The sequence below is a fragment of the Xiphias gladius genome, chromosome 20 (genome assembly GCF_016859285.1).
Source record: "Xiphias gladius isolate SHS-SW01 ecotype Sanya breed wild chromosome 20, ASM1685928v1, whole genome shotgun sequence".
Classification (NCBI taxonomy): Eukaryota; Metazoa; Chordata; class Actinopteri; order Istiophoriformes; family Xiphiidae; genus Xiphias; species Xiphias gladius.
Window position 1 is genome coordinate 9172780 of NC_053419.1, and position 13647 is coordinate 9186426.

The 13647-nt window shown below is 39.7% G+C and overlaps 1 protein-coding gene across 1 annotated transcript in view; it reads left to right on the forward strand.

Annotated features, from left to right (window-relative positions):
- The window catches only part of grin3a (glutamate receptor, ionotropic, N-methyl-D-aspartate 3A), a 41936-nt gene that overhangs the window by 19646 nt on the left and 8643 nt on the right, over positions 1–13647 (forward strand). The window contains exons 4-9 of the mRNA XM_040158056.1: positions 2546–3215; positions 3996–4379; positions 5355–5500; positions 8523–8638; positions 9448–9599; positions 13301–13462. Of these exons, the coding sequence (XP_040013990.1) occupies positions 2546–3215; positions 3996–4379; positions 5355–5500; positions 8523–8638; positions 9448–9599; positions 13301–13462 (1630 nt within the window). The remainder of the gene's footprint in view (positions 1–2545; positions 3216–3995; positions 4380–5354; positions 5501–8522; positions 8639–9447; positions 9600–13300; positions 13463–13647) is intronic.

Below are 13647 nucleotides of genomic sequence, written 5' to 3' on the forward strand. Positions count from 1 at the left end.
AGATGGCCTTTTACGTGAATGTGATATTTCCCACGCAACACCCTCTGCACTGTCAGGAGTGTGCAAGAGCATGTCACTCTCTTGCACCCTCCGCAGGTAGCTTAACATCTACAAGCTACAATGAAGACGCTGACCTTCAGGCAGACTGGTCGAGCTGTCAGGTTGGCTTAAAGCCTGTTAAAGATGAAGGAAAGTTGGTAGAGGGGGGAATTTTCCAGTTTGCAAGGTGACACAGAAGAAACACCTCGGAAAAGGTCACATCATTTACATCATTACCTCCCGAAGGCATATTGAAGAGGTGTGTGTCTACCTGCAGAGAATGGATGCCTGCGTTCCTTCTTACATCCAAACATATCCATTCCAATGGACAAGGGTGTGTGTGTTTTTTTTGTGTTTGGGTGTGAGTGTGTGCATCTGCGCTGCTATCTGACACTCTCAGACAGCCAGTAGCATAGCTCAGTGAGAGAGATGGCATGATCACTAGACCGTGGTCTGTCTTATCCTGTCTCGCACACGCACACGCACACGCACACGCTGACGCTGACGCTCTAGACAGCCACTGAGGCCACCAAGATAATACACCTCTCTGCTGCTGGTGTTACACCATTAAATTGGAATTTTTGTATAAACTAACCAAGGGTAAAATATAGTCGTACTTTTAAGCCTTTAAGTCCCAGCTACAATAAATCCTAAAAGGTTGCTGTAAAAGATGATATTCTTATTGGCATATGAACAAAGAGGCAAGCCAGCAGTAAACTTCTTTAGCTGCTGTGCATCTGGTTGCAAATTTGATTGTATGAGATGATTTGTGTTCCTAACTCTCACTCTGCATATCTCATTTAACAGAAAGATACGGGGTGATTTAGCTTTCTGCGAGCATAAAGATATATACCCATGGATACATGGGTCGTTAGGTTGCAGTGTTTGTCAGCCACACTGTGAATTCAGCCATTTCTCTGTTCGGAAGTTTTATGTTGTGATCACTGTTCCTGTATCTTTCTGTCTTCACCAAAAAAACAGAACGATTGATCATTTGTTCAAATGTTGAAAACAAACTACGTTAACGTGTTCAAAAAGTCAGATGTAGCATAACTTTGTTACAGCACCACAAAACCTTTAAAGGAGCAGCTTGGGGTGGATCAATGGGTGAACAAAGCATGTAGCCTTGACAAGGGAGACTGCCTGCCCCCCCCCCCCCAATTTTGACCACAATCTTTGAGTAAACAACCAAATAATTCTTGTTTTAACCATGACCAAGATTGTTGCCTACCCATTACCAAGTAATTTTTTTTCAAACCCAAACAACAATCTAATCTTCCTGTAGCCTTAATCATCTAGTTGACAAAACAATCTCAACTCAAGGTCCACTCACTTGCTTGTTCAGAAGCGTTTCACCTTATCCCACAGTCCTCATTAGCAGATTACCATGAAACTGAAAGATGTTTCCAAGGTAACATATGAATTGCCAAGCTCAACTTGTAAGTCAACACAGAAAAGAAATCCTAGGGGAACTCAGCCAGAAAATCTATAGTTCCTTATGCAAGGCATCTGCTGTTTTGATGGCAACAACAGCACAAGTGGCATTCAGCCTAATATGACCCACCTTTATAGTTGTGTTTGCTACTATCATACACATAACACATCAAAATATGTGGCTAACTGAGAATCAATTTGCTATTATTTATAGCAATTTTGAAATGTGTTTTCTTTGCATAGAGAATAGTGGCTAAAGGGTTTGAAAGTGTGTTCAAACGCACTTTAGTTTGAATTCCACCAACTTCTGTATACTATAAAGCTAGAAAGTAATTTCAAATTTAGTTTAAATTACATTTAAACTACCGTGGTACACGCCACACATTTATTTGAAAATTTAAACATTTAATTCAGTTTTTGATGTCTTTTATACTTTTTGAGACAATTTAAAAAAAAATTGAATTGTATTTGGAATAGCAAAGTTTGTAAAATAAATAAAATTTTGAACAGAGTCCACTTAACAGTTCATGTATTTAGCAGGGAAGGATGACACAGATTTTTGGCTAATAATCATTAACCTAAGTGCAATACTACAGTTGGCCACTAGCGGGCAACGGAGACAAACATAGTTCGCCTAACTCTGTCCATGGTACTGAAGTATTCAAACCAAGTCTGGCTGAATCAAAATTCCCACCCTCCAGACCTGCAGACTGGGCCCTTGAAGAGTTCCGTCTACGTACTGTGACGTTTCTGATGAGCTCATTGTCACCGAAGTGGTCAGGGGTGCATGCAGATCTTGACCCCAATTACAACTTTGGAAAGTTAACATTTAGAAAGCAAAAGATAACTATGTTTTACTCCTTGATCTGTATATTGTCCACAGTTTCTTGCAGTTATTTCTAGCAACATACCTGCCAGGAATGAAACACCCAAGATAGCTGAAATTATAGACAGACTAAAAATGATCTTTCCTCTTCTAACTCCTCTGCTCTCCTCTGCCACTTCAATCCTCCTTCCACCACTCTTCTCCCCCTTCCTCCCGGTTATTTCTTTTTCCCTTCATTCCCCTCAGATTTCTATCCAACACATCATTTGAGGGCCAGAGTGGCTTTATATCCAGAGACATTCACAGCCAGAATGTCATCTCAGAGGCCCATCACTACATCTGGTCCCTCCAGCTGGACCCCCTTGGCCAGCCAACCTGGACCCGCCTGGGACGCTGGCGCAGGGGGAGAGTTCTGATGGACCAGGGAGCCTGGCCAAACCATCCGGGTTCAGGAGGCGGAGGTGATTGGCGCCGACCCACAAGGCTGCACATGCGGGTGGTGACGCTGGTGGAGCACCCGTTTGTATTTACCCGAGAGGTGGATGGGGATGGATTGTGTCCCGCAGGCCAGATGTGCCTTGACCCGCTCACCAATGAATCTTCAGTTTTGGAGGGACTTTTCCAGAAGCTTACAGGACCCAATGGATCTGTTCCCACTGACCTGAAGAAGTGTTGTTATGGATACTGCATTGACCTTCTAGAGAAGCTGGCAGAGGACATGGGCTTCACTTTTGACCTCTATATTGTTGGCGATGGGAAGTATGGGGGGTTCAAGAATGGTCGCTGGACGGGATTGGTGGGTGATCTGCTCAGTGGCGCTGCCCACCTGGCGGTGACTTCTTTTAGCATTAATTCGGCCAGAAGCCAAGTCATTGACTTCACCTCACCCTTCTTCTCCACCAGCCTGGGAATTCTGGTCAGTGCTGCTCTCCTTTTATTGTCTCATTTATTTTTATTCTCATTATATACAGATTTTTCTTTTTTTCTCTCCACTTTGCATTTCTCCCTTCGACTACTACTCTTTGGCCCATCCTTCTCTCCTCTCTGTCATTGACCTCACCTCAACTCTTTCCGCTTGTTATGCTGGTGGGCAGTATCAATATGACAGAGTTTTATTACTGCAAGCCCCATGTTATTGGAATTTAATGCAACTCCCCATATCAGGCTAGACTGGTGGGGGTGCAGCTTTGTAGGGTGACCTTATTACTGCAATTACTATAGCTAGTCTCAACAGCCAAAAGGCACAGTGATGGTGGGAATCGCTCCCTCCTCTCTTCCTCTTAACATGCCACTACAGAGGGAGATTTTTTTATTTACAGAGGATGTCAGTGTTTAACAAAAATGTCACAAAGAGCACCTTTACCAGATCAGATTTGCATTTGATAACGGTACACTATTGGATTTGTTCCCATATTGCCTGGTCCCAGTTTATTTCTTCCCATCCCATCCTGCTCTCGTTGAGACTCCTGATCCTGTTTCAACTGGTGTAACAGGATCATGTTTGATTTCCAGTCCTAAGCCTACCATATCCCCATAACACATCAGCATAAGGCAACACAGTGCACTTTTGAGCTTATTCTAAATATAAATCTGTAAAAATCAAGAGCAACAATATAATCAAATATTGTCACCAATATCTTAACTTTTAAAATATTAGCTATAAAAGTTTTCCTATCCTGTGTCCCACCCTGCCCAGGTTCGTACTCGCGACACGGCTGCACCCATTGGGGCCTTCATGTGGCCTCTCCACTGGTCCATGTGGCTTGGCATTTTTGTCTCCCTCCATGTCACTGCCGTCTTCCTCACCCTGTATGAGTGGCACAGCCCATTTGGTATGACACCGCGTGGACGAAACCGCGACCGGGTGTTCTCCTTCTCCTCAGCGCTAAACGTATGCTACGCTATTCTCTTTGGGAGAACGGTGGCTATCAAGCCACCAAAGTGCTGGACAGGTCGTCTTCTGATGAATCTCTGGGCCATCTTCTGTCTGTTCTGTCTGTCCACCTACACCGCTAATCTGGCTGCTGTCATGGTCGGGGAGAAGACCTACGAACAACTGTCAGGGATACATGACCCAAAGGTACAAGAGTACGAAAGGCACAACACTGCAGCTGAAGTTTAAAGGCCATAAAAACACGTTTTCTCAATCAAGGTCTTACTATGAAGAATGGGTTCTTTCATAAAAACACTATTTTCTGCCCAACAGATTTGCATTATTCTCTCTGCTCTTCACACTGGTTTAAAATTGGTGGGACTCAGTTAGAAAATGTTGATATCATATACTTTTGAACCAATCATATTTTAAACACCATTGGAAGAATGTGATGACACTGATCAAACATACAGTCCTGATAGAGCAGATCAAGTTTCTGGGTGTCAAAGAGAAGTTGTCATTCATTTAATCAAAACATAATAAATACAGTGGGGTCAAAAAGTCTTTCCTATTCAAAGGAAAGTAAACACACACACACACACACACACACACACACACACACACACACACACACACACACACACACACACACACACGCTCTTTCTATATTATTTTCTATTTCACTTCCGTTCAGATTAAAATACATTAAACATTTCCATTATAAAATGTGTTTTTTTTAAATTGATTAGGTTATATTTTTTCGTTGTTCATGTATTTCTGGAACACCATCTGTCATTGCAAGCATGGCTGAGTTTATGATGATTAATAGGCTGTTGTGGAATTTCTCTTTGAAAATTTTCCTGATGTAAACTCAATAAGACAGCACCCAGAAATTCAGGTACCTTTTCTAAATTTTAGAAGAGCCCCTGTACAGTCTTTTAGTCAGCAAATACTGTATATTTTTTAATTAAACCAATTTTATAAGGGCAATTGGGGTAAGGTAATTGATTCTTTAAAAAACTCAACAAACTTCTAAATCACAGCAGGTCAGGAATATGAAGAGTTTTTAAAAGAAAAGAAAAGTTTGAATTAGTTTGAAGACTTAGAAGAGCATTTCTTCCCCATCTGTAATTTTAAAAATGCAGAGAAGAAACATCTAATTTTCTTTCTTTTCTCATGCAGTTGCACCATCCCTCTCAGGGATTCCGATTTGCCACAGTGAGAGAAAGCAGCGCAGAGGACTACGTCAAGAAGAGTTTCCCTGAGATGCACGAGTACATGAGAAGATATAATGTCCCAGCAACACCAGATGGCATACATCATCTCAAGTAAGCCAATGTTTTGCATACAGCCCACATACAGACACGCATAAATATTCAGGTGCACAAATGGTACTCTTCAGTAAATTAGGTTCACACTTTCATCTGTCCTTTAACATTCACTAACTATCCAAACAGTTATGTCTTGTTGTTGTCGTTCCCTTAAAATCAACTTCTCTCTGGTTGAAAAAATGGAAAAAAGACACACTATCATCTTTGGAAAAAAAAAAGGAATCTAAATTTGCATGTCCAAGGAAAGTCAAAATTTGAAACAAAAAAAAACAATTTAAATCGCATCCCTGCTGCTGTCTTTCCCCACTGCAAGCCTGCCTGTTCGCATTCAGATATCACCCTCCTCCTTTCCCTGCCATTGCTGTCATCCTAAGCTGCTTCGGCATTCAACTGGCATCCCTGTGGAGCAAAGCAAAAATATAGTGAGAGAAGGCAGCTGGAATGCGGGCCTAGGCTGGTTAGGACACAATTTGAATGAATGAAACAAGATTTTTTTTTACTGAGCTTGTAAAATGCTGATTAGAGGCTTCAAGGAAAAATGTCATCTTTGGAAAATTACCACCAGGGAACAAGACAGTATACAAGTGTGCAACTTTTAATACTCTGTGTTCAGGGATTACTCCCTAAGGGACCAGGCATTAGTTATCAGTTACTTAATCATACAGCATGTCATTAGTGCATTATGCAAAACATGTGATAATATGACTCTACATTACTCTATACTGGGTTTTGCGATTGCTGTGGTTACCTTCATATGTAGAACAAGCGTTGAATGAGCTGTATGGGTTAAAGATATTGCATAGATTAAAAGAAAACAAATCCTGCTCTTCCATTATAGTGAATATATTTCCTTTTGTATTTGATTTTTGTACAGTTTTGATTGCAACATGTGACAAAAGTTTTACCTACAGGTGGTTAGATTTTAATTATTTTACTTTGGATTTCACACAGGATCGTGATCATGATCACATTTTGGGTCACAATAAGAAATGTCATCATGCAAGAAAAATATTTTATATATAGCCTCTCTGTAATCAGGTAATCACATGGAGATCAGGATCCCTTTTGCAAGAGAGGCCTGTGTAAAGCAGAAAGAAATAAAAAAAAACTCAGCCAGACACAACAAAAGGATAAATACATAAAAAAAGAACACAGCCAGACATAACAAAAGCACATACACCATCAATGACAATCACAGACATCTCTAAATAGATTCGAAGTTAAAAGTTTTAAAATTGCTGGTTTCACGACAGCAACTGAAACTAGCTACAACTACCAACTGCAGCCTGTCTGCTATATAATTAGAGAATTTGGAGAAGATAATGCTCCAGTCAACTATCAGCAATCAGACAACGTTCTTGCACCGTTTTGGCTTGTTTATTAAAGTGGAGCAGGAGATATTGGAAGTGCTGCTCTCATATTCCTTGGTACAGTCTCATTTGTGGGTGAGTTTCAAACAACACAGCTCAGCCTTGAAAGCAAAACATTTATAACAGAGTCTTTTCGGCCTGGGTGCTAACAGGTCTTACATCATGGAGAAGACATTTCCCTGATCAACCTCAGAGATTCAACATTAACGGAACTACTGTGTCTTAAATCGCCTTGAATAAAATAAAGCCACACTACAGAAATGGAACCCTGTCACCAGTGGCCTTTTCCATTCATGCCACTGGGATGCCAATACATGGTGCAGCTCCTCTTACAAGCATTACTGCAAGAAGATGATGTCGCAAAAGATGCATTGTGTTCTAATCATATTGGTTAGTTAATATGTTGATGTCAGGGTACTGCTGTGGTGATAAAACGCAGAACCTCACGTTCATACTATGGTGGAAAGACCAAGGACATAAGCTGCAAGAAAATTCAACCTGTAATAATGAACGTCCCATCTTGTGGGTAGATGATAGCGAGGGATTTGAAACACTGTCCTTGATAACTGGCAAAAAACAAAGAGTATATCTGAAAAAAAACTCTTCGAAGCATTTGTATTCTAGTAGGCTTTAGCTATCAGTAAAGCCACTTTCAAGTTGATTTGTAAAATCTTCACAGAGCATTGTGACTTAATATCTCACCTCTGTATAACAGGCGTGGAGTGAGGAATATGAATAAATTGGCAAAAACTGGCAGGCAAGCAGCAATTTTAATGCTGCATGATCAGAGAAAGTACCGGAAAAATCACGGACAAGACCGGACTGAGAAAAATGAGGTTCAGACGAGTCAAAAGATTGTGAGAAATCTGTCGAATCATGTACATTTAATCCTCAGTAACTGTTGTAAACTGCTTTCTGAAAGGCTCTTTAAAAATGACCAATAGCACAAAGCAAAACGAATCACTCAAATGATTTTTACGCCTTATTCATTGCTTTCATTTTCTTTTTTTTCCCCACTTCTCGTTGTTTTTAGTATCGTTATGTCTGCAGTATGTGTTAATGAGGGGAAAGAGAAAAAAAAGAAGTCTGCATCCAAGACTTTCTAGTTCATCTAAGTTTACATCTCAGGGTGGTGTTGAAGTTTAATTTTTCATGTGAATTTCAGAGGGCTGTTTGAAAACATGTCCCTGTTTCTGTGGTTTATTTCCAGAAGACAAGATTTTTGTTAATGTTGTGGTTATATTTGTCACCACAATCAATTTGGGAGTGTGACATCCATCATCTATCAGCCACCGAGCAGATTTTCATAAAAAACTTAAACTTCATTCAGCTCAGTGCGTCTGTTTCAGCATCACAATGTTTAATTGTCTGAACATAGCACACACACACATACACACACACAATATGAAATGTCATATATTTGATTACGACTGACTAATTCTACAGTGTTTATTTGTTAATGTTTAGTCTTAGGAGTGCTTGCAAGTAGCTTGACAGACAAAAGAATTTGAAAATCCCTACAATTTCTGTGTAAGGAACAACAGTTTGTTGTCATCTAATGCGCATGAAGCAAAAAGTGTGACTTCTTTTTTTGCTACATACACTCTTGCCTTACACTCAGAGTATCTCATTGTGCTGTGTGTTTACAGGGCTGACCCTCAGAAACTGGATGCATTCATCATGGACAAAGCTCTCCTGGACTATGAGGTCTCCATAGATGCAGACTGTAAAACACTAACAGTTGGAAAACCCTTTGCAATAGAAGGTGACACATGGAAGCTTCTTATACAACAAACTATTTGTTCATTTATGATATAAAATGCTATAATATATATATCCATCTTAGTGGATTGGTTGACTAAGGAGTTAGGGTATTGGTTGATTAAGAAGATTTTGGAACTGGAAAACTGTAGTCTGATTTCTGCCATCGCAAATATGTTTGGGTTTTTAATTATCACTTTATTTTAAGAGGTCTTTCTGCATGACTGCAGACCAACTGACCATAAGCGTTTTAGGACACCCTGAATTTAACAATATCAACCACTCAACATTTGCACTGTAGTTAATCTTGTAGCTTTCAACAGCTTACATTCTCTACTGTCTGTTAATCTCTGCTCCATTTAGCAAGCCTCTTCCTCCCACTGTGAAAATGTTCCCATGGTGGTTGCTTCCATTACAGGCCACCATAGTCCCAGATTCCAGTGGTGTTGTTAATTACTTAATGCATCCTTAAGCCTTCGGGATCCAATACAAATGAATCAGTCTACTTCCAACCAAGGCAAGGTACTTCTGTAATTGGCTATCCCTGAATTTGTCACACTTTCCTGGCATGGTAAGAAATTCCGAGATGCGGGTGCTTGAAAATGTCAGTGAATTTGGCAAAATTACCAAGATTAGCTGCTGAGCAGAAAGAAGGCAATCTTCTTATTCTTGTGCACAGCTATAAACAAGTAAAATAATACAATCGCAGCACATGGTTGTGACATGAAGATGATTTTGTTGTGACAGAGGAACAACTGCTAAAGGGTCCGTGCATTTTTGTGCGTTTGCTTGTTTCTTTGTGACCGCTGGCAGGCTATGGCATTGGCCTCCCACAGAACTCCCCACTCACATCCAACATCTCGGAGCTTGTTAGTCAGTACAAGTCAGATGGCTTCATGGACATGCTACACGACAAATGGTACAAGGTTGTGCCCTGTGGGAAGCGCAGCTTTGCTGTTACTGAGGTAAGACCAGCACCACCTGCTACATACAACAACAGCAAATGTATTGTTTCTTTGGATGGAGACATTTCAATAGATGCTGAGTTTTGACATTCAGTATCTTCCCATCACCACCCATGGATATGGTTCAAATATAAAAGGTAATAAGTAATATCTTGTCAAAAAAGGAGCTTTTCCATCAATTATTGTAAAAAAGATATATAAATAAAATAAATTACCTCTCCAGTTGTTTTATTAACTTGTATAGAAGTAGCTTACCTAGCTATCTACTACTATCATGGAGGTTTATTTTAGAAAGCCTTCAAGCATGTCCTTAATAAGGACTCTGCTCATTTCATCATTTTTCTGACTCTTCTCTTAAATTACTTTCCCTGCAATCCCTCCACAACCTCCATGTACTCCCTTCTAATTCACATCCTGGCCCTTGACCCTCCAGCTGCTAACAAAGCTGTGTCCCCATAACTGTAGTCCTAAGCAGTCCAGGCCCCATGGTCCATTCTGTTCTGCTATTACAAAGCACTTAGCTCTCTTAGCAGCCTGGCCATCTTCCCACCCAGCTGTGCCTTTGGAATCCCCAAAAGTGTCTCCTAGTTCAGTACGGTATGCACACTCCCCATTTTCAAGCATGAATTAGAAAGGAACTTCACGTCCCTCCTCTGCCCCATATTCTTCCTGTAGTTGTACTTTATCCTTTTATATTATTTTATTTTCTTAGCTACTGTGTCACAGGCAATATAATCTCAGTGGGTTGTTCATAATTTGGTCTAATTAAGAAACACTCATGGCGCATGCCTTGAATGACAGCATCATTTAAATACCTAGCACATAATGAAAATTACCATCTTATCATTCTCATGAGTAGCAGAAGTGGTGCGCTGCAGTGATACAGATTCACTGTCGCTGAAGTAAACCATTTTCCACTGTGTAACAGCTAGACGTGTTATTGTTGCTATCTACAGTTGCAGACATTTAAATTGCTCCAGGTACATTTCATTTTGCAGCAACATGCCTCCACCTGCCTATAATGATGGCAGAGAAAGCTACCCTCCCAGTATTTGGCTTCATCTGTGTGTCATTTAATTTTACAGTTGCCTTGCAGAAATCACAGTATGATGACCATGTGCACGCTCCTATTTCTCATGATATGGATACTGATTGCTGTAGAATATTATATGTAGAATATCTATCACAAGATAAAATCTACCCTAACGTTTCACTTGCAAATACAGCTTCATCGTCACCAAGAAAGTCTAACAAAAGTAGAATGTTTTGCCACAGTTACAGTGTGCTGTCAAAATGAACACTGGACGACATCAGCAGGAAATTCATGTGATATAAGCAGTACATGAATTACTGTCAAGGCTGGCTCAGTTTAGTCCTGGTCAGCATTTTTTTAGCAATCTTTTATTCCAATGAATGACTGCTACAGCAGCAGCAGCAAGCCTGGGATTCTGAAAAAATGAAAAATCTGATGGATTGGCTTCAGTGAGGCAGCCAAACTCTCTGGCATTCAGCCAGCTCTCTGTCACCCTAAAGAAGTTGATCCATATTGAAGTAATAAAATCGATACCAATAAATGGCATGTTATTCAATTAGTCAACATTAAGAGGGTCAAACTTAACATTACGAAGGAATAAACTGTGATTAATACGGGATGCAGATTATGTGTGTTATGTGCTTTATTGAATTTATGTATAGATTTTTGCAGCAATTTTCTGCAATTAATCGGTGAGTGTAGTGAACCAGAGGATTATTGTTCTATTTGGTTGCATACAGTACCAAGACACAGGAAGTGTGTGTGTTGCCAAAAGTATGTGCTTAAATGTTCTAATCCAAAGAACAACTATATCTGTGAGGAATACTGGAGTGGGTTAATGCACACTAACTTGCACTGCTTTTTATTCAATAGATTATATTACATTACTGTCATGTATGTTCAATTAGCTCCACTTACTGTCAAAGGATAATAGCCCTGTAATTTTATTTTTTTTTCCTATCCCAATACATTTTAAAAATATATTCCCAAGCAGTCAGATGCTACTGCTGTCTGTGTTGCCCGACTTCCCAGGAATAATCAGCTCCCACTCTCCAAAATTTCATTACAGCCTGCTCGCCAAGTCACAATGCTGCGATGACGAATTCAATCCATCATGTATTCCTTTCAAACATGACTTTATAATGCAATCATTGCAGCTGCTGCTGTATCACAAGCTGTCCCATACTTTGCAGTTAAAAGATTATTATGAGAATGTGCATCTTTGGTAACAGCAACAAGTGTACAATTAAGAAAAGTGTGACAATACATTTGGAGATGGCTACACTTGCAAAGTTATAACACACTTCTGAGAGGCTTCTCTACAATGATACATATAGAACAGAATGAGTGAAAATTAAGACATGAAGAGGAAAAAAAAATCATAATCTCAGTGAGAAGTGTGCTATCCCCAGAGTGAGGGTTTTTCTTGGGAGCGGGATTTCAGGGAGAATCCGAAAATAGTCAAAAACTGATTTAAATGAAACACATGATGTGTTATGAGAAATAACTGATACCTTATTTCAGATTGCACATTTCTCTGACATAGTTGTCCAATTCTCTTTCAAAGACAACACTACATTGTCTGATAGAGTAATGTAAATATGCAGTGCAGTTTTTACAGTACTTTGAGTTTTTGTGAATTTGTAATGCAAATTATTTGATTTAGAGCCTATTATCACTTTTTAGCGTCTCACATCCATTTTATTTTATTTTTTATTTTATTTATTTATTTATTTTTTTAAATAGAAAACTTCTACGGCTACTGCTGCGGTACTTGCGTTGTTAGTTTATGGGGAAAAAAAATACATAATGCATCAATTTTTCAGGGCAGTGTTTTGTCTATGCAAGCTGGGGGGGGGGTTTGGCTTATTTTTTTACATGGAATATTGAAAATAGGAGCCGATGTCTCCCGGGAGGTCGGCCAAACTTGCTGTAATAGAGTCAGTACGAACTTCCTACTGAGGTGAATACATCAGTGGGTTCACACATTTCATGGGTTATAATGGCAAAAATAACAATAGTGAAATTACACTAGTGTTATCATTAAAGTGTTGGCTGGAGAAGAAATTTTTGCATACACCAACCAAAAGCTACTGCCACACTTACTACTGAAAACACCTGTTTCAATAAGATAAGGCTGTTTGAGCAGTTTCAGTACTGTTCAGTTTTTTTTTTTTTTTTTTACAGTACAAACACAAAACAAAGGGCACAAGTAAAAAAAGACAGTAGTGAAAAGAAAAAAGTTGCTATTCATTTCAGTGTCATTGCCATAGTAGATCCACTGAACTTAAACTGCTGTACTTTGTGAAGAAAGGCAAATATATTTTGTATGATGTGGCTTGCATACAATAATATACACAGACCATGGGAATTTCAAGATAAGGGTTTGATCAATAATTAAACATAAATGTTTCAGTTTAAAAGTGTGATCTTGTTTTGTTTAGTTATGTGAATGTTTTACCACCATGCAGCAAAGCCTGAGGGACTTTTTATTATAGTACTTCCTGGATAGAATTTTTCAGACTTCTTCTTCTCCATTGGAGACAATGGATACGCATCCCTGATCTCTTTTGATCTGCATCTCCTTTCTTCTTCCCATCTCTGCACTTTCTTTCCTTGCCTTGCCTTGCCTTCCACCATTGCTCACTGTAACTCTCTCTCTTTCCAGACGCTGCAGATGGGCATAAAGCATTTCTCTGGTCTGTTTGTGATGCTGTGCGTGGGCGTGGCCTTATCTCTACTGACCACAATAGCAGAACACATTGTGTATAAGCTGGTGATCCCAAGGGTCAAGGAGCCACGCTTCAAATACTGGCTGCACACTAGCCAGGTACAGACACACGCATATACACATCACGTCACAGTGTGGCACAACTTTCGATCATGAGTTGGCACACAGCTACACTACATCCAGAAGAGGTATACTGACTCACACACCTGAATGTACTCCTTTGCAAGAAAAAGTCAGAATTACAAAGTAAAAGTGCTTAAGTATAGCAGCAACATGTACTAGTG